General features: G+C 36.0%; 1 protein-coding gene across 11 annotated transcripts in view; it reads right to left on the bottom strand.

The window, feature by feature from the left end:
- Positions 1-21301, bottom strand: part of LOC121725578 (patronin) — a 55493-nt gene that overhangs the window by 21996 nt on the left and 12196 nt on the right. For all 11 annotated transcript variants that reach the window (XM_042112785.1, XM_042113019.1, XM_042112705.1 and 8 more), the window contains exons 2-5: positions 14401-14496; positions 1672-1887; positions 959-1147; positions 106-350 (exon numbers count right to left, since the gene is read on the bottom strand). In XM_042112785.1, coding sequence (XP_041968719.1) covers positions 106-350; positions 959-1147; positions 1672-1887; positions 14401-14496 — 746 coding nt within the window. The remainder of the gene's footprint in view (positions 1-105; positions 351-958; positions 1148-1671; positions 1888-14400; positions 14497-21301) is intronic.

The following is a 21301-nucleotide window of genomic DNA, read 5'->3' on the forward strand; positions in this document are numbered from 1 at the left end:
TAAGTGAAAGAAAAGTTTAAAATTTTGAAAATATGACCTATCCATGTTTAACATCAAAATGAGACCAATTCAAACAGTTGCTCGAAATTCAAAGGGGCTCCTTACCCTCGCATATACGTGACGTCCTCCGGCATCATATGAAACACGTTATGCGGCAGGCTGGTCCGGCAGAAGTCGTAAACCAGCATGAGGTTGTGCAGACAGTCCTGTATAGAGGCCATCCGTCCAACGCGCACGGCTGACCGCGGCAGCGCGTCCGGACAGTAGAAGGATATCAGCGCCGCTAACGCTGTACCGTCACACAGCTCCTGTAGACTCTTCACCGTTGGCACGTGTTGCGAACTGTTATCCTGAAAGAGTTTAAAAGTTTTATCTTATCTTTTTGAGATCTATTTTCAAAATCTTTTTGGTAAGATTGCCTAACGTGCGTTTCTGACGCTGCGCCGAAAACGGTGGTAGACATCGTGTAAGTTCAAAAAGTACATTGAAAATTCCTATTTTGAAACACATTTTTGACTACATAAATATTTTAGAATCATCTTAAATAATAAAATAGAAATTGAAAATGTTATTATATTATGTATAAACCGTTCACGCTAAGTTGACCGCTGTCAACTGTCACGCGTTTACCGTTCTCTCACTTACGGCCATTCCCAATATTTGATCTATCTCTGGTTTTGCCCTACTAGAGATAGGAATAGCTCAGATTATATATTAGAGAGGACCACAGTTATAGGACTAAGTAGGAGCATAAGATGTAGATTGCAGGCACATAAAAAATGCCTTGGTAAAGTGTTGTTTATTCATGAAAGTTAAATAAGTATGTGGCAAGTTGTTATGACCACTGTTGTAGTTGGTAAATGATAGCTTACTCCACTCCGCTAACTTATTTTCTGTCATCTCGGCTTAGCAACCTTTTTACTACCACAGGGTCAATTTCAATTTTGGCGAGTATTACCTCAGCTTTATTGAGTGCCGTGCACGCCGCGTTGATCCAGCACAGCAGGCCGTCCTCGTGCGGCACCGCCGAGCCGACCAGCGGCTGGCTGGTGCCGAAGCGCTGCGCCGCCGCCGACACGCGGTCCAGCGTGACCACCTCGCGCGCGTACAGCGCCATCACAGCCTCGATCACCGCCACGTGCGCACTCTGGAATTGGGTAACAATTTGTTTAAATAATCTCTTTATTTACTAACTACTACTACTAAGAAAAAAATCTCATCTTTTCAAGTAGAACATTTTTCATTTCAAGAAAATCTTGGTATGAAAATGATGGAAAATAAATTTGTAAATAGTAGATCAAACGTGTTAAATATTACCAGGTATTTTGTTATTATTTAATATTTGTACAATATGCATTTGTGCGATTTGAATTTCCTTCACACTTCACAGTTAGACTTAGAACTCAACACCTTAATATCGAATCGTTTAACTATTATATTTTTGGTAGGAATCCACAGCAACAACATAGACATCTTAATATTTAAAAAAAACAAAATATCTTTCCAAACCATTTGGTTTATCAATTTCACGTTAAACATTATCAAGCTATAAGCTTAAATATCATAATATTCATTCGTTCGTTCTTTGTATTTATGAGTATAAAAAACGAGAACGTTTAATTCCTCAGATCTGCGCACAGTACAACAGCTATAGATTTAAGTGCCCCTCACCATTTTAAGCGGATTAGTCTGTATAAGCACGGTCTCGGTGAGCGCACAGTCTGGCGGGTCGGGCACGTGGACTCCCTTCCGCGCCAGCGTCTGCAGGATGTTCCAGTGGTTGAGGCTGTGGTAGTTGGGGTCCGAGTACATGTTGGCCAACGCGAGGCAGTACAGCTCCGCGTTGGCCAACCCGCCCACTATGGTCGGCTTCAGGTGCTCCTGATCCTGAAAAAGTAAACATGTGTCAATAAACTTGTGTATAATAAATAATAATATAATTATGTGAAAGAGTGCTGTTGTGGTTTTGTATTATTTTCGTAAAATTGTGTTAACTGGATTTTTAATGTGTAATAATGCGCACAAGTGTAGGCAAATGCTGCAACTTCCAGAAACGTGCTTTTTTGCGTTCCCTCCAAAACTCAGCTCCGTCGAAAGTTTCATTAAAGCGTCTTCCACTTTACTGAATTGACTGACTTGACTCCTTGACTGTTTTGACTTTTATTTAGACTTTGACTAGACTTTAGACTTGACGATAATATAGTAAAACGATTATAAAAATATTGTAAGAAGAATATTACCCTTGTATGTGGCAAAGTACACCCCCGGTGTCAGTGCCAAAAGCCAACAAAAAAACTTGTGTATTTCTTTTTGTTTCAAGTTAAATACGTCGGTCTTACCACAAAAGATTAAACATCTCTTAAACAGTTGTTTTGAGACCATTTTGTACTGAATTTTTCTCTAATCAACTGTTCAACGGGTGATTAAATCTTTTGTAGTAAGACCGTAAAAATTTTGCATGGTAGTAGTTTTGTTCAGTAGTACCTAAGAGCACAGAATATTATAATAACTATTAGTGTAAGAGTAACCGTATATGTATAGGTATTAGGTATGTATTAGGCATAGCTGGGCATTAACTCGTTAATCCGTTAATCGTTAATTAACGAAGTTAACATTTTGATTAACGGATTAACTTTTAAGTTAGCTTTTGAAAATATTAACGGAATCGTTATCTTCCGTTAATATGCAGAAGTCCGTTAATCGTTAATCCAATGCCTACTATTCACCGCACGACACCAAGACGCGGCGCGAAAACAGGTTCAGACAGTTAGTATGAAACGACAAGTGCTGGGCGGGCGGGCAGCGCGGCGCCATGGCACGGCAGCACCGAAGCAAAACAATACATTTTCAGGCGCGTATGAGTGAGAAGAGATTTGATTCGTTTTATCATTTCATTACTCAGCGCCGGTGCTCATAGAGAGGGTGATATTTTGTTTATTGTTATTATAAATCATTTGCATGTTGATAAAGAAGAGTGTAGTATAATAAAGTTAGGTAGAATACAATAATTATAGAAGTATTTTGTTTTGTCCCTAACATGTTAACTTCCAAAACCTTAAACCAACAGGTTTTGTATGTACACTACCGCAATGATATAAGTTACAACAAGGCCATTTTACACATATTAACGGATTAACGATTAACGTTAACTTGCGTTAATTCGTCCGAAATGTAACGCTTTAACGGTTAACGAAGCTAACATTTTTTTAACGGATGAACGATTAACGAAGTTAACTATTTGATTAACGGTGCCCAGCTATACTATTAGGTACACTCACAAACTTTCGCTGCAGAGAGGTAAATAGTTTGCAAAGGCGCAAATAGGTACAGAGTAGACTACTGGATACTTGTTACTGAATAGACTATTTTCCGTTTCTGCGAAATTTTGTGTGGCTAGTAAAAAGCCGCGGGAAAATATTTTAAATACTGAAATTAAGCGACTCTTATAATATGAAATGGTCTCCTACTTATTTCGCAAGGCAGAGACTACTGTGATAAGGGGGCATAACATTAACAGTTAATGTTAAGCCCCCTCACACTAGCGTTTCATTATTCGGCCGGTGCGTTCCTATTTATACCCAGTAATTAGGCAAAGTGGCTCAATATTACCTAAGTCATAAGTGGAGCAAAACAAAACGTAGCCGGTAGCCAATAACAGTATTATGTCTCAGAAAACGAAAATTGCTCAAGAAAATCGTAAAGGTATGCAAACTACGAGCGTTTATTGTCATTCCTTTAAAATTTGATAGAAAGTTTTTAGTGATCCCCGCTTCTAAAGTTCACAAGTGCAACTTCGAAATGCCGCATGATTTCTCTACGTGCATATTAAAAGGCGCAGGCCGCCATGTTAATTTTACATGTAATTACTGTAATATTTGAATATGTGTGAAATCATGCATGTATACCAGGTACGCTAAATGACAAAAAGTTAATCGATAATATCCTTGACTTTCAGCTATAATTATTGGTCTTTTAAACAGTCATTATCTTCTGTGGTCATTATTTAGGTAACATGAAACGTACATAACATTTAAATATATTTTGTAATATTGATAATTTCCATTTCATAATAAAAATCATATAAATCTAGGCCTGAATTCTGGATAAACATAACAATAAAATGTATAGTACTTATTCCATTTAAATTAAAACAATTTTTCTTCATAATATTGTCTTGAATCCAGTTTTTTAGGGTTCCGTACGCAAAGGGTAAAAACGGGACCCTATTACTAAGACTTCGTTGTCTGTCCGTCTGTCTGTCTGTCTGTCTCCAGGCTGTATCTCAAGAACCGCTATAGCTAGACTTCTGAAATTTTCACAGATTGTGAAGGTATACAGGGTGCAATTAAACCTACCTGCCAAATTTTTTTTGGGGCTTAGGTATTATTAGGTGAGTCCATTAAACCAAAAAAAATAGGGTGTTAATTTTTTACAATAACATATTTTATCCCAAAAAAAATCGATGCACAATGGTCACTTCATAAGTTAATAATAATTGCGATATTGCGACCGAGTTGGTACATCACGCCGCACAGATATCTAGTCAAGACCGGTTATGCGTAGGGGTAAAGCGGGGGTGACACGCGGGGTGGGAGGCGGGAGGCCCGCCGCCCGCCGGTCGCCGGCGACCGTTTAGTTCCACGCGCGTAGTTGTATAGCTAACACGTAATTATTTTGTTTGTCACGGCGCCCCCGGCCCCCGCGCTTTAATTAGTGTCTGTTACAATGTACCCTAACCACGATCGAGTGTTATGAAATGTGGAGGCATAGGTGGAGGTGCTACATTTTGAGTGGCGAAAGTTTACGCGGAACCCAGAGACTGTACGAGCAAGAAAGCGTTCCTCGTCTTCGTAACAGCTGATTGATGATTCTCGAATGCAGCAGCTATACCCGAATCTGAATCGCGAGACAATCAAAGACTCGGATTATGGACAGTTCGCACTTCGCAACACCTGCACACGCCTAGCCAGCCTCGAAGACATGCCTCTGACGAGGTTAAAAGTGACAAAGTTGTGCTTAACAAACTTTTAAAGAAACAAACTTTTAAAGACAATGTGCAAAACGCGCTAGACTTTGCTTAGAGCAAAACGGATTGCAGTTTGAAGTCGTTTGAACTATGCTAAGTGTAGACAAGATAGATGGAAGTAAATTAGAGTTAGAGGTGGGTTGTTTTGATTTTTATTTTTTAATTAGTTGTACTGTGTACATAAGTTAATTGAATTTTTAAATACGCCTAAATGCAAAGGTGTGGTTTAGATTTATTATAAAGGGGTTTGGGTAACATTGGCGTCATTTTCAAATTTCGCGGCCACTCACCAAACCGGCATATTATGAAAGAACATATCAAGGGGAGTAAACTTTATTATGGGGGACATATAGCTAAACTATATCGGAGCCGAGATATTAGGCATTTTAAGTTCGTATTTTCAACTAAAAGTAAATTCAATCTTAACATGAATACTCAGGAAAATAAAAAAAAACGGCATTATTTATTAGCTTAAAGCCTTCCTCGATATATGGGCTATCCAAAATAAAAATATTTTTTTAAATCGAACAAGCAGTTCCTGAGATTAGCACTTTCAAACACACAAACACTTCAGCTTCATAATATTAGTATACAGGGTATAACAAATCTAAGTGATGATACTTTAAGGTGTGTACTGTGTATGATTCTCGTGTATAGAGTTTACTGTAAAAGTAGTAGCACTCTAGTGCGAAGGAGTCACAATAGATCCTCATGGGTCGCAGTGACGTCAGGGCTACAGCGACCTGCCTTCTTTTAAAAAAAAAAGTAGTAGTGCTGAAAGAGAATATTTTTTTTTAAACTATTGTAGGGGAAACCCTTTTACGCCAGGGCGCTTGCCCATCCAACTCACAAAAAATATGTCTTTCAGCGCTGCTTCTTTCACAGTGAACTCTATACAAGGGACACATAATAATATATACTCTAACTAAAGTATTATCACTTAGTTTTGTTACAACCTGTAGATATAGATACAAGTACAATTCATTTCATCATTTATTTTTATTTTTAGTTATTCGTACATTTTAGAAGAATGACTTAACCAACATACAACTACGCGCCGTCATTTAATGAGTTTTTTTTTTAATATTTATTTTTCTTTTGAAAAAAAATGCAAATCCATTTTTCTCGAATTCCTAAAGAGGGCCGTTTTGATTTTTTTATATTTTTGGTGTAAGTAAATAGTTAATATTCTATAAAACATTCCTGCAGCTCCACGTGTATGAGCCGGGAAGTAGATTAAAAGCTAGACTAAAAATTCTGCCGAAAGGTGGCGTCCGGTGTCATAACTCATACTGAACTATAGCCAAAATTCGCTAAATAGTGGAAATAATTAACATTATATTATGGGAGATCATTTTACCCACAACATATTAATACACAAGAACAATAATTATAATTGCCTAATATTGCATCCGGCCGTTTGAAAACCACTGTCTAGTAAAATATAGTCTCAAGTCTGGCTATATTTTAGTCGGACGAGAGTTAAACCCAGTGTGAAAATATGTATGAAAAATTATTCACATATTTGACGCTGACGAAGTCGTGGGCAATAGCTAGTGAGAAATATTTATATCCAACAGATTAGTATACCCTTTCTATACCTGTTTGTTAAGGATAGCTCCATAAAGTAAGGTTAATTACTATTGATTTTATGAAAATAAGGCGCAAAAATAAATATACTAAAATAATCGTATTTCAGCTCCGATATTACTTAGAACAATTTTAATTACTAATATATGTTTCTCTAATGTAGTGCTACAAAATAGTATTGGTTGAATCCCTGGCCGCTGGAAAAAAAAATGACGCCACAGGTCTATACAAAGTTACTCAATGCCCTTTCTAAAATGCTTATTTTTCGTAATTAAAAAGTTGTAATATTCGATTCTTTTGATGTGTATCAATTAATTTTATTCTAAACATACCTGTCTACGTCCTTTACATTTGACGGTCCTAAGTTCGTCAAAGTATGAAGTACTTGTACTATAATCTATTCTGTGGTATGAAGGGAAAATTCGCAAATTATGATAATAACAAGAATGCAGTGACGGATTAACCCTTAATCAAATTAAGCAATTGCCTAGGCCATCACGTCTGAGGGGGCACCAGAAGAGTAAAGGTTCAAAGACCGATTCTAGTTGAGATACGGATAGGGGGGCCCACAGGCATGGATTGCTTAAGGCATCAAGTAGTCTTAATCCGTCACGGGCCGTCCGGGGCCGGGCCGCGCATGTGTCCATATTTTGTGGTGTTTGGTAGGATAACTTTCGGAGGCTATTTCTCAAAATTTTAGTACTGAGTGATTATAAAAGAAGAAATACGTGTATTTTTATTTTTAACAAGGATCAATATATCCAAATTTGGCAGGAAGGTTAAATTGTACCCTGTATATCTGTTGCCGCTCACGCTATAACAACAAATACTAAAAACAAAATAAAGTTAATATTTAAGGGGGGCTCCCATAGAAGAAACGTGATTTTTTTGGCCTTTTTTGCTCGTAATCAATAATGGTAACAGCTAGGCACTTGAAATTTTCACAAAATCCTTTATTATAATTATACTTTATTAATAAATAATAATATTAAATTAAATTAAAAAATTAAGGGAACAATTTTTGGCGTATTTTTGCTCTATAACGGTACAGAACCCTTTATGAGCGAGTCCGAATCGCACTTAGCCGATTATTTAGTTTTGGTCAGAACGCGTTTTACATTATGTACTTACCTACTTACAATACATTTTATAAGAATGGCATTATCATCATAATTGCATCGATAACGTCATATCGAAACTTATTCATCGAAATATTATTTAGCGACCCTATGCTAAGAATTAATTATCATCAAAATTCTGTTAAATGCACATTACACATAGATGGACAATGGCTTATATGATTTAAAAAGCTCAATGGCGTTAGCTGGTGATAGCCATGATTCATGAATAATAATGACGATAAATGTAGTTTGGGAATTGGGTGTGACAAAATGACGTCACAATCTAGAACTGAAGCACCTTGACAATGGCGTCCTATAACAATCTATGACGTCACATTCGAAAGACAATCTGTTAGTCATCCATACTCGTAGTTGTTATACAAAATCATAGCAGAAATTAAGTTATTTACCAATTGAACACGTCAGTCCGATTTCTGAGTTTTTTCGACAGTAGTTTATCAATTCACAAGCGTATGAATTCGACTGGCTAACGTCAAACTTAATTTTTTTAAATAATATCAGCTTTATTAGAGGACGGAATTTTATTTTCGGGATATGTTTAGGGGGGGTCAATAGAAGCTTAACCTCAAGTTTATGGGGTCACAACTCACAACCATTATCCCCCGGCCGCCATTTGAAAAAAAGGATGACAACAATATTTTCGCGATATCTCGGTAACTATACGCCTTACAAAAAATTTGTTAAAACATAATCTGTTGCAAATTATTTTGCCCACAAATATGTTTATATAACTTTTCACCCTAAATTAAAAATTAAAAATTTAAAAAATCTCACTTTTTTGCTAATAAAGCAAAAAAGTGAGATTTTTTAAAAAGTTTTCTTAGGTTGGGTTGCACCAGAGGCGTGGCTATAGTTAAAGTTAAATATGGCGTCCAAACACCCCATGTTCTCATACGACATCTGTCAATTTTTCCGGTTATAGTTAAGGTTAAAGTCAAAGTTAGTTGGTGAAACCCAGTCTTATTAAGTACTTTATAGTTTATAACTATGTTCAATACATTTTACAAAAAAAAATACCTCAAACCAACCTTGTAGAATCTACAATGTAGATGATGTTTTGAGGAAAAGATCCCCCCGATCCCTCCCCCAATCTCATGAAATTAATTTTCTGATGATATAAAGGAAACTGAGAAGCATGTGTGGCTGCAGAAAAACAGGCCTTAAGAGGAGTACACACTGCCGTTTTTCCAGATGTAAACGTTGTCCCCTTTTTTCTCCCTGGATAATGCCGGTAGAGTTATGATTTTTTTCCCGAATATCTATGGCCACTATTAGCATGTCCCTAGGTTTTCTTCTTAATTTTAATATTAAAAAACATAAGAACGTCCAAAAACCCAAAAAAATGGCCAGATTTTCCTCTGTGTTCCAACACCCAGAAAACTGGCTAAAATATACAAAAAAAAAAATAAAACATAGGAACACAGCTCAAGCCTTGCTTTAATTCTTAATGAATAAAGTACTTAAATCGGTTAAGTTTTGGAGAAGGAACCAGCGGACAACGAATCGAAGATTTTCTGTTCTTTTATTAGAACTTTTGTCGTGTTTTCTTTATCGCGCTCTGCGGTGGGAGATTTTTTTGAGTGAGTGAGAGAGAATTGGTGAGACAGCAATACATTTTCAAATACCTATTTTCAATTTCTCTCGCCCCTGGTGTATACTCTTAAAATATGCTGTACAGTATGCCTACTATTCTGTAGAGCATTTCAGGCCTGCTTTTCTGCAGCCACAGTCTACAGTATCTCTACTAACTGTACTACATACCTACAACATGACTGGTGAGCGACATGCGGGGGCGATAAATCGATCTAGCTAGAAATATTTTTTAGAAAATGTCATTTTATTCGTGTTTTATCGAATACCGAGCGAAGCTCAGTCAAATAGCTAGTAATAATAATATGTATTTAAGAAATTGCTCTATCCATTCAGAGAATCTTACAATTTATTACATACTGCATTCCCTCATACGTTTAATAACTTGCGTGAAACATAACGTATTAAAATGATTAGGTGGCGCTTATTCAATAATTTTACTGCCTATAATTATTATTATTATTATTATTATTATTATTATTATATTAATACGTGAGCCAGAAACTTTGTATCCATTTTTACGAAAAATGGGGAATCGTATGTGAATGAAATTTTGCACAGTTATAATTTATATGGTGAAGGAGTGCATCGAGCTAATATTATTTTGAAATTATGTTTTTATCATAAATTTTTTTAACAAATAAAACATTACACACACTACAACACACACACTACAACACACAAACTAGGAAAAATGACAGATTTTTGAGTGACAAGCCTTTATACTCTTTTATTCATGGTTGAAGTCTGTTGACAACAAGGTGACAAATTGAAAACGGATTATAGTTTTTTTTATTGAATCTTAGATACTATTAGACAATGCTTACACGGCCAGTCTGAGATCAGTTGAGTCCCATAGACAAGAGTTGAAAAAAATATGATAAAGGCAATATTTTTTTACAAAATATAGGTAGTAGTCCTAATCTCATTGAAACTAAGGTCGAATTTCGACCATTGGGCGATCTCTAGTAATTATTATACCACAAATCACAATTATACGCTTAGTCAGTATAGTATTCCCCACAACGGTTTCGGTGACGGTGGCCGTTTTCATTGAAACCAGACCAGGTACGCTGGAGTAATTTTAGTGCCCAAGTGTGTGCGCAGTACACAAGAGCATGGGTTCGAATCCCGCGTTGGAAACATGTTATTTCCAAGTTTGGTTAGGACAATGCAGACTGATCACCTGATTGTCTGACAAGTAAGATGATCCATGCGTCGGATGGGCATGTAAAAATTCGGTCCTACGCCTGATCTCTCGCCGGTCGTGTCGGTCTTCCGTCCCACTAGTATAGGAATAGAGAGTGCTCTTGTGTACTGCGCACACACTTGGGCACTATAAAATTACTCCTGCGTAGCTGGCCTGGTTTCAATGAAACCGGCCACCGTCACCGAAACCGGTGTGGGAGCTATTGTTATTATTATAGTATTCACAGTTCACACTATGCAGTCAAACAGGTATTCTATAAATTGTCATAGTATATTGTAATTCAATAATAGCTGACCGGTTCGTTGAAATATGTTACACTGTTACAGCATTGTCATATCATTGACCGTGAGCTAGCAGCAGTGTGAATAATTGTCCCACACGACCTCCAGAACTCTCGCTTTGGAAACTATTGTAAATCGCTTATAATTATATCAGTTATACATCGCGCTTTGAAACAGTTTACTTCACTTGCTTGTAGACTGTAGCATAGTGGAATTGAAATTGAAAGATTGGACGTTCTATTGTACATCCAACGTGTTACTAAATAACTATTTAGTAATTAGTACTTTGAAATGACTGAGCCTAGAGTACGATGCACAACTGCAGGAAAACAGAGCACTTATTGCAAATTCTCTCTCTGCATAAAACACTATCATTGGACATAAAAACTGTTGAAACTAACGTTTGATAATAAGGCAAGAACGTAACAAAAATATTTTGACAGTGTCGTCACTTCTATGTTATGTGTAATTGACGAAAGTTTATCGATCAATATTACTAAGGTGTAAAAGAACACGTTTCATAGTTCTGACCAAAAACCTACATAAGTACATCCACAGAACACGAAATTTAGGGTAGATCTCTACAATATTACGGTGTGTAAAATTGTAGCGTTCAGTAAGCCACTAATTAGGTAGCTGGTATATTAACCGCATGCGCGTGGTCGTGTGCTGACTGCTGACAGAACAATGTCCCCTCTAGCCACGGCCCATTGAGAAATTTAATTGTACCATTAGTTTCACAATTTAATTAAAATTTGTTACCATAATTGATTTATGTACCGTAATTTTATTAAACGATTTGTATGGTTTCCAGCTTAGACTATCGTGGAAATTGATTTTATATCAAACAACAGTTCGACGCTTATTTTAAAACATAAGTAGATAGCTCACGTGTAACGACTTTTATATCATGATAGTGAAGTAAAATTTGACCAAGAGACATCATAAATTTTAGCAGACAAGCATCTCATCATAAGACTTCAGACTTCAGACGTACTGACCATGTACATTGTAATTTGTACAGTGCAGCGTGCGGCAAAAATAATGACATGCGTCGCGTCAGACGAAAGGGGGATAGCTATGCCACTTGCCAGACACAAGACAGGCGACGACCATTAGGTCAAGGAAAGCGGCGCTAAAATGTTTCTCCTTTATTTAGCCCACAATCTTACTATCATTTGTGCTTCCAACGTTACTAAAAATAACTTCACAAATCAAGTTAGAGACAAATCAGAGCAAAATTCATCTAAAAAAATCTTATTAATTCGCTCTCCAGTCTCACGGCATTAACAAAAGCCATGGAAGAAAGTGTTTCTGTCATGCCGTAAATGGACAAAGTGATATTAGATAGATATCTATAGGCACTCCGTAGAAAACTGGTTCGAGAGATGGTCAATATTTTAAGAACAATGAATTATTCAAGACAGCGCTGATTCACTACTCATAGTTATAAATTATAATTTATATCTAAATTATTACTGTAATGGTTAATTGTTGTTTTAAAATTTTGTATTAAAGCAGTGATTGTAAACAGTTTAAATAGGTTTGTAATTAAAACAACAATTTACTTGAATTTTTTTCGAGTCTACAATATAAATCAACATAATTTTTAGAGGAACAATGTTTTCTGTGGTTTTAGTAGACATGGGATACATTAAATAAACAGAGAGTATAAACATAAGTAAATGAGAAGTAGATTCACTGTTTGGCATATTCTAATAATAAATCAACAAACCAAATACAAAAAAGAACAAAAGCTCGTCGTTTCCCGAAGACGGAAATGGCACTGACTATTTTTACGGCACGATGGTTCTATATTTGCTCTTGTGAGTGCCTTATGCACTCTATTCTCAACCGTAAGAGCGAAAGACTTTCATAAAGAAACCACACGAACTTAAGATGAAAAGTAAACAAAATGTTATTAAACAATTAGTTGAGTTTACAGTCGTTAAAGTTTATATTATTGAAGAGATTTGTTTGGTTTAAGGTCGATTATTCTGCAAAAAAGACTATCAAAGGAACGCTGGTAAGTTTAAAATATGAACTTCCCGATGCAGTAAATCTGCACGTTGTCTGATAAAGTTACACGTGACTCAATTTGTTACTGTAAACTCTACGGTAAGACATTTAAAATGAATTATTGATCTTTGAAAAATTTCATTCAGTTCTCTACATAAGTACCAGCAACGACAACATGTGCAAGAATAGGAAATTGCACGCTGCACCAAATATAAGCTGAACTTGGCCCCTTTGTAGTTGTGTCTTAGCAATTCTGATTTCTGACCTTGTACAAAATGAGCACACGCGTTTATGACCCACTCGTTTCACCAGTTCGTATAAGTTATGATCGTTTGTCACAATAATTAACATAGACAGTGGGCGCACCCAAAACCACCACACAGACTGAACCTAAGCTCGCGTGCTGAATGCCATCTATGTAACTGGATTGATCGATACCGCTATAACATTGCACGAACTTGCAAATAGCCGGCTTATGTTTCAAGGACGGTTTACCATCCGCCAGATGCTAAAAGGGTATAAATAAACTCATTGCGTATGGGACACGGACCCTACCTCCGCACGGTGAATTCAAAGAAATCGTCGGTGTGCTGGACATACACAACGATAGACGTGCGCCGGATACACACCACGATACCTCCACGAGGTTAACGAACACGGTAAGACGACCAAATACGACCCATAATTTTATTCCTCCACGAGGAAGACGACTGTAAATTGTAATAATGGTGACTGGTAGACTTACGCCCAAATTCAAATAATTATTGTATTGAATATAACAGCGTAAGTAATTATAAATAAATTAATTAAAATGCTGATGGCAAACTATCCTGACGGGAGTACCCTAATTCACTAACAACGCCTTAAAGCTAAGGATCTCTTAATTCGTAAGCACTAAGCACCACTTAGGGCTAGTCCCTACGTCTGTCCTTCAAACTCTATTTTAGAGCCCGTTAGTGAAAACGAGCTTAGAGCTTTTAGTAACAAATAGGGTTCAGGCTATTCTATTTACTTACTAAATATTTTTAGTAACAAAACACCTCGGGATGAAGTGAGTAAGAACTTGTAAAATACCTACTGATTAAGTTTTTAAAATTGCTTGGTTAGAAAAAGCCTGCATGTATATGACAGGTCACAACTTACACACCTGCGGTTGCGGTCAGACGGGAGATTGCAAATGAAACCTAGGTACTTTTACGTAAGTACTCCTATATGACAGTCATGGACAAAACAGTTCCAAGTTAAACGATGACAGTTCTAACTTAACCTAATCAATAAACTCTGTTAAGACGTGTGTGGCTGAAGCTTTTCTTTAAGCTTTCTTCAAATTTTACTTTTGTTGTTTTTTTTCTTTTTAGGGTTCCGTACCCAAAGGATAAAAACGGGACCCTATTACTTAGACTTCGTTGTCTGTCCGTTTGTCTGTCACCAGGCTGTATCTCAAGAACCGCTGTAGCTAGACTTATGAAATTTTCACAGATTATGTATACATGTATCTGTTGCCGTCTCTGAGTGCGGCAGTTAGCATAATATCTTGATTACCTCATGATCCCTATAGAACGGCTCCTGAAGATTCTCCGGTACCCGGTTGTTAAACGCCTTCGCCAGCAGCCATTTGATCGACGCTCGCTGCTTCGACTGAAACAAGAAAAAGTCACTTGTTAGTTTTTCTTATAAATTAATTATGTAACGCTTAAATAACAGAACTATCTCCCACATTCTGCACTGTGCGAGTGCAGAATCTTTCTCAATTTCCAGCAAATGTAATGTCTACTAACAAAATTACCTTGTTTATTTTATGGTATTAATATGTTTGCAAATTTAGCCTTACGACTCAATAAACTGTTTAATATTCCGGTCAATATGTATAATGTATATTGACCGCGTATGTAATACATACGCGGATGTATGAATAGCGCCTTTAACCCAAAACTATCTTAATAGTCACCGAAATAATCGTGGTTTCCTTACAAACAAGAAAGTAGGAAATAAAATAATTTTATTTCTACTCCAGAATTCAGATATATAAAAATCTGAGCGCTATAACTTGACATTCCTATTTTATTTGGCACTTTAAAGAAAATGGTTATCACCACAATCAGCGAATCGTGTACAGAAGGCAGGCTATATTCATAAATATCATGTAGGCAGTAGGCAAGTATAATACACTTTTATCTTTTGCCATGTTTCCTCGCTTCTTTTTATTCAACTCAATGATTATGTAATTTATTCGTAGCGCTATCTTTTATTAATTTGATCATTATCTTTTATTATAAAGAGATTCTTTCTAATTTTTCTTTTCGGCTTTATGTAGCACAGCAGCATTTACCATTCTTTTCATATAGTAGACAATAGACATGTCATAATATAATATTTCTCTTTTCGAATTCACATAAAGGATTTAAAGAATCCAAAAAATTTAAAATAATAAATATAACAAAAAGAATACATGATCTTATAATACTTGGTAGCATTATTGTATGTTTCATTTTCATAAGCATGCATACTTTCTAAGTAAACGATAAGCTATAAATATGGAATGGAGCAGTCATAAAGCAAAAATATTTTGTACGCGTGTCGGCGCATATCGAGCGAGTTAAATATAGGCCGTCAAGACACACCCGAATAGGAAACCACTCGGTTGTTGATCAAAGAACTACATAATGCTCCCACTTCTGACACTATAATCAACTACACACATTCAATGCATTCAATCGGACGAGGAAAAGCAATATCAAAGATTGAAGTGATAAAAACAAAAGAAAACCGAAAGACACTCTCAGTGACATAAGAAACGATCAAAATGAGTACAGTGGCCTACACAAACTGTTAGATACAAGTATGTACTATGTAGCACAAAAGTACTGAAAAATGTGAACCATATGCGCGAAAAGGTTGTTTCAAAAGTGATGCCTTCTTTATTAAAAATCAGTTTGACAACATGTACCAAAAATCTGGTAGAACACCAAAAAAGTTATATTTTATAACTATGACATTATAATGTTAAAACATAATTCGAGTTTGGAGGAAAATTATATCAATATCAAATCGTAGCAATTACTGTACGTCTACTGACTGTATGAAAGTCTGTACGAATACGAAGTAGAGCGGTTAGACCACTCTCTTCGTTTAATTTTGTACTATTTAATTGCTTGCGAAATATCACTTTCTTTGTTTGTTTGATGCTTATTCATTTGGTCGTTGAGATGAGTCGTCTTAAGGTTTTCTTCGTAACTTTACAATCAATTAAGACAATATTATTATTATTTCTCGAAATAACGGGACGGCCGCGGCAGTATTTAGGTAATGACTAATGAGTATTTGAGTAATGTCAGAAGAATCGCTTGTAGGCTGTATTTTATAAGAATATTTCAAACATAAAGAAGAATACATAATAATGTACACCTAATTAATACACAATGCGTGATAACAAGCGTAAAATTACCGTGGTCCGATAGATACATTAGCACCGAATAACATTAAATAGAACTCGGAGGAAGGTAGAATTCTAACACATGATACCGATACTACGGCACGTTTACATACACAATGAGGTGGTTAGCTTACAGATAAAGGTGAGCTGAATAATATGTATGTAGAGTAGAATAAGAACAATGAAATACTTTCAACGCTGACCACAACATTACACTTGTTTTGTTACCCGAGCTTGCCTTCAGAGGTCTAGGAACTCACATAATAGACGTGGCAGAATTCGCAATATCAAATTTCGCCCTTAGCGAGGTGATCGATCTCATATGTATGTAGATTGTAGAGAACAGAGACATTACACTTAAGATACCGTATCTAAAGACAAAGGTGAACGAACAAGCTATAATTTATCAAGATGAATACATATAAGCAGAAAATTCAATTTATATACAAGAATTGATCATTTAAAGATATAAGATAAATATATTTTAGACAACAAGGACTAAATCATTTAGTTTACTGCAAAATAAAATATCTGCGAAGCTTAGTTAGGAAAATATGAAGCTTTATTTTTTATACTTTAAAATGTCCCTACAGGCTTACCTAACCTTTGAATCGTCAGTGCTTTATATGGAAGCTTCTTAGGGGTATGCTAAACATCCCCTATCTTAATCTGACAGATCCGATGACATTTCATCTGATTTCTATACCATGATAACTAGACACATGTCGGAAGCCTATTACAAGCTTAATCTGACACGCTCGAGCTTGTCCCGAAATCCCCTCTTCCCCTTCCCGACTATAATGACAGACATTTTTTGCACATTAACCAGTTCTCCTTGACCTCGAGTAAAGATGCTAATAAATTTTGACAAACCTACTCATATTTACACCTTATATTACGAGATCATCGTGAACATTTCTAGTGTTAAGTGGAAAATAACTACTTCTAAGTTTATCAGTACATTAGCCGTATTCTCTGCGCAACTACTATGTAATGGAGATTGGAGCAACTAGCCCATTATCGTTAAATCGGATCACGAAGCTCGAGCGAGCGATGCGTGTAAGCTGGAAAGGTGCGTCGGCACCTGCGGCCCACGCGAGCGCTGAGGTCGTGCCCACGCCGCCCCCAGACCCGTCTGGATAAACCTTACAACTTAAACCTAACTTCGAATAAGTGTACTCTTAGATCGTTTAACGGTGCATCCGCATTCATATCTGATCGGAGAAATTCTTCCTTATTTCAAGAAGGTACATGATATTAAAGACAATGATGCAAAGCATTAATGATCAATGAGAACGATGAGCTAATTATGAACTTGTTCTCTAAATATAGAAAGGCAATACAACAAAGTTTTTCTTGGTCATCGATAGATGATTTTTATTCATGCTGACGTCTAATTTGGTCATAGAATGCCGTTTCAGGCAATGCAACTTAAATCGGAATTTGCTATAATCATCGAAGGAGAGATATCCGTGTTCTCTTGATATTGATAGAATTTTATTAATTTAACTGCTTTCAATGCCATTTTACTCGTTTTCAATTCATCTTTAACTATCACTTATTAGTGAAGGAACTTAACCTGTGTGACCTTATATATAAAAATGGATTTTCAAATGTGTTAGTCGCGCTAAAACTCGAAAACGGCTGAAGGGATTGGGCTGATTTTAGACTTAAAATATTCGTAGTAAGTCCAGGGAAGGTTTTAGAGTGACACGAAGTTCACCGGGACAGCTAGTATTTAATATTTTTTTAAAACTACATGACCATATAATATCGAATCGAGACTTGCCTAAAATTAATCTGGTGAGAAGTGTCAATAACTAAAAATAAACCAAATAGCAATTATCGTTTTAATTGTGAAAGGAGCCGTTAAAAAATTCAACATTTAACAGTCGCGAATAGCACCGAATCAAGGACAAACTGGTAGAAATGAAACAAATCGAAACAGCTTTCGAGGTGGAACTAATGACAGTACAATTAACTCTCGGTACAGGAAGTGAGAGAAGATTAGAACAACCTGACTCATTCGATTGTCGCAAATTGTATCCCGTGAGGCTGTTGAGATCGAGTTTGATCAATGTGCTGTGTTACGTGAAAGGCAATACTGAGAAAATTAATTGCGCTTGTTGCATACGGAATATAAGCTCGAATAGAACTTGAATACAAGATCATACTAGTGAACTAACCTTTGATAATTGATTCATTCTTGTTGATATTTTGAATCTCATTGTTACTAAAAAAATACTAAGTGATCAAATTACACGATGCGTTAGCGTAAATATCGGATATCAAATAGCATTTTAACGAAACAATAATCCTCGTGCAATAACTAAATCGCATTGTCAGTATCAGATATGGTAATAACGTTGTTTTACATAATATTATCACAGTAAATTACCAGTGTTAGCAAACGATTTTAAAAATGTAAATATAGCTGAGACGGTGAGGTCATAGGCGATGTAGAAATATTGCCTCCATACGGACAGCAAATGATAAAGATTAATTCGATTCATAAACGCTACAAGCAAACAAAACAATGCCAAGGACGGATAGATTATCCTATAACGGTGATGTTGATCTATGTCATCACATCACACAGTAAACCAGTGCACTCATACAAGGAAGTAACCCAATAAATTTGAAAAAATGTAAATTGGCATGTGACTAGTGGGTTGACTCTTTGATACAAGACAATACCGCGTACTTACCGCGTATAACGATAATTACAAATTCCTAAAAATACCAGGCATGACGTGGCAATATAAGGCAGTTTTTGTAGTTTTTTTTATGTTTGTATACGGCATCAGCACAAAAACATATTTTTGTGAGAACTTAGAACAGGTAAAGCACTACCGGTGACATAATATCATTTGAATGAAACATCTCGCGTGTGCACATTTTAATGAGATTTAACATATAAACCTTGAGCAATATAATTGACTGTATTAGCTAAAGCCTACGCTACTTTTATAACACTGTCAAGGTCTATATTATGTCCAGAATCCAGATATAAAATTTTAAATTGACGCGCTAACACTGCGACAGAGTATTTGTGCCCTTATCTCTCTGTACAATATAACACTTTCAAAATGCGTCTTTTTGTGATTTTCGAATACTTTCTTTTATTGATCTTCATTCTTCGGATAAAAATAAAACATCGTATCGACATCGATATCTGTAAATAAAATTAAGTAACAGAATAAGCAGCGGAGCAACCAAAGCTAAAGCTATTATTGCCGTCGGTAATTGGCACATAAGTCTTCCTAATTGCCTGTTGGTGTGTATGGATGCGAGTCAAAATAACCAGCGGATGGAATAAAGTCTGTGTTCGTGGCAGTATTAGAGTTGGGTGAATGTCTTACTAGTTTTTGAGTAGTTTTTATTATTCGTAGCTTTTGAGTGATTAATGCCCGTTTTCACCAACCACCTCCTAACGTTTTTCCCTTGCATTGGCAAAACATTAGGGTTTTCAAAAACGTGTCTATGTTACCTGAAATAAATGACTAAAAGGCTAGGGAGTAAAGGACTAAAAGGGATACTTAGCGTTAAGGGCGGTTGGTGAAAACGGGCATGAATGTTTCTGAAGAGGTTGAAAGAATTTGTCTTACGACTTATTTCTTCTTCTTCCTGAGCAGTCTCTTATAATGGGAGGATGACGGAAATTATGGTTCTCTATTTTGGAAACCACCGTTCTAAATAGCCAAACCCATGTCGCTGATTCTTGAGCCAAGCTATCCAACTGCAACCAGGTTTCCTTCAGGCCTATAACTTGCCTAGTGCCTGCTATATGCCTACGGTGCAATTCAAAATATTTCCATCTTCACAATAATTCTGATTCATACAGCTTCAGTAATATCTACAAAGTATTCGACCTACTTGATATGATGGACCTCGGACGTGGTCTCGGTGAAAGTGAGAAGTACTATCGTATGACCGACGTCGATATTAGATAACCAAAATTTGAGTTACGCATTATACAGTATTAAATTGTAAATTCGCTTTTCTTTATTGACCATCCTGTAATTAATTAATATTATAATAGCTTTCGTTACGTAAGTTCGCAACTATGTCATTACATTTTTGTGTCGGATTTGCGAATGCCATGCCACATTCAAAAATTAATTATCCATATTTCTAACCGATTAAAAAAACGTTTAAACCACACCTATCGTGTCGGCTGTAGAGTATTGCGGTTTTGTAATTAAGTGCGGTAAGGTAACATTTTACTTCACGACATACAGTACCTTTCAATTGAATCACCCAAACCGGTAAGAATAATGAACTGGTTTTTTTTTTCGCCAATCATCGATAAAAATTTTTCATTTACTAATAGTTGGGGAGGGGAAGTCAAGCTCGAGCGTGTCCAGATTAAGCTTGTATAGGCTTCCGACATATTATGTCTGGTTATCATAGTATAGAAATCAGATTTCTCACGTGGTGGGTTAATTTTTTTTTATATTGAAATGTCATCGGATCTGTCAGATTAAGATAAGGGATGTTTAGTATACCCCAAAGAAGCTTCCATATAAAGCACTGACGATTCAAAGGTTAGGTAAGCCTGTAGGGACTGAGGACATTTTAAAATATAAAAAAATAAAGCTTCATATTTTCCTAAATACGCTTCACAGATATTTTATTTTGCACTGAACTAAATAATTTAGTCCTTATTGTCTAAAATATATTTATAAATTATTTAAATAAGCAATTTTCTGAATATATTTTCTTTTTCAAAACTTTAAAATGGCTGCAGTTTCGGAACCCACCGCTAAACTAAAAAAACGCTCTTATTATTTTTTTATCAGTTTTACCTAATGCAAAAATGAAAAAACATACTAGGTGTCCATGGCGCTCGAGTGAACACAATTAGCACCTTCCCCTCCCCTACTATAAGGGCTGATTTTTCAATCGTCAGATAAATTTTATGACTGGAAAAAAAGGTTCATTTTCGCGTTTTGACAGATTTTATATGAAAAAATGTCAAAGTGTCATATATTTATATTCTTTAGGTAA

The sequence above is a fragment of the Aricia agestis genome, chromosome 1 (genome assembly GCF_905147365.1).
Source record: "Aricia agestis chromosome 1, ilAriAges1.1, whole genome shotgun sequence".
Classification (NCBI taxonomy): domain Eukaryota; kingdom Metazoa; phylum Arthropoda; class Insecta; order Lepidoptera; family Lycaenidae; genus Aricia; species Aricia agestis.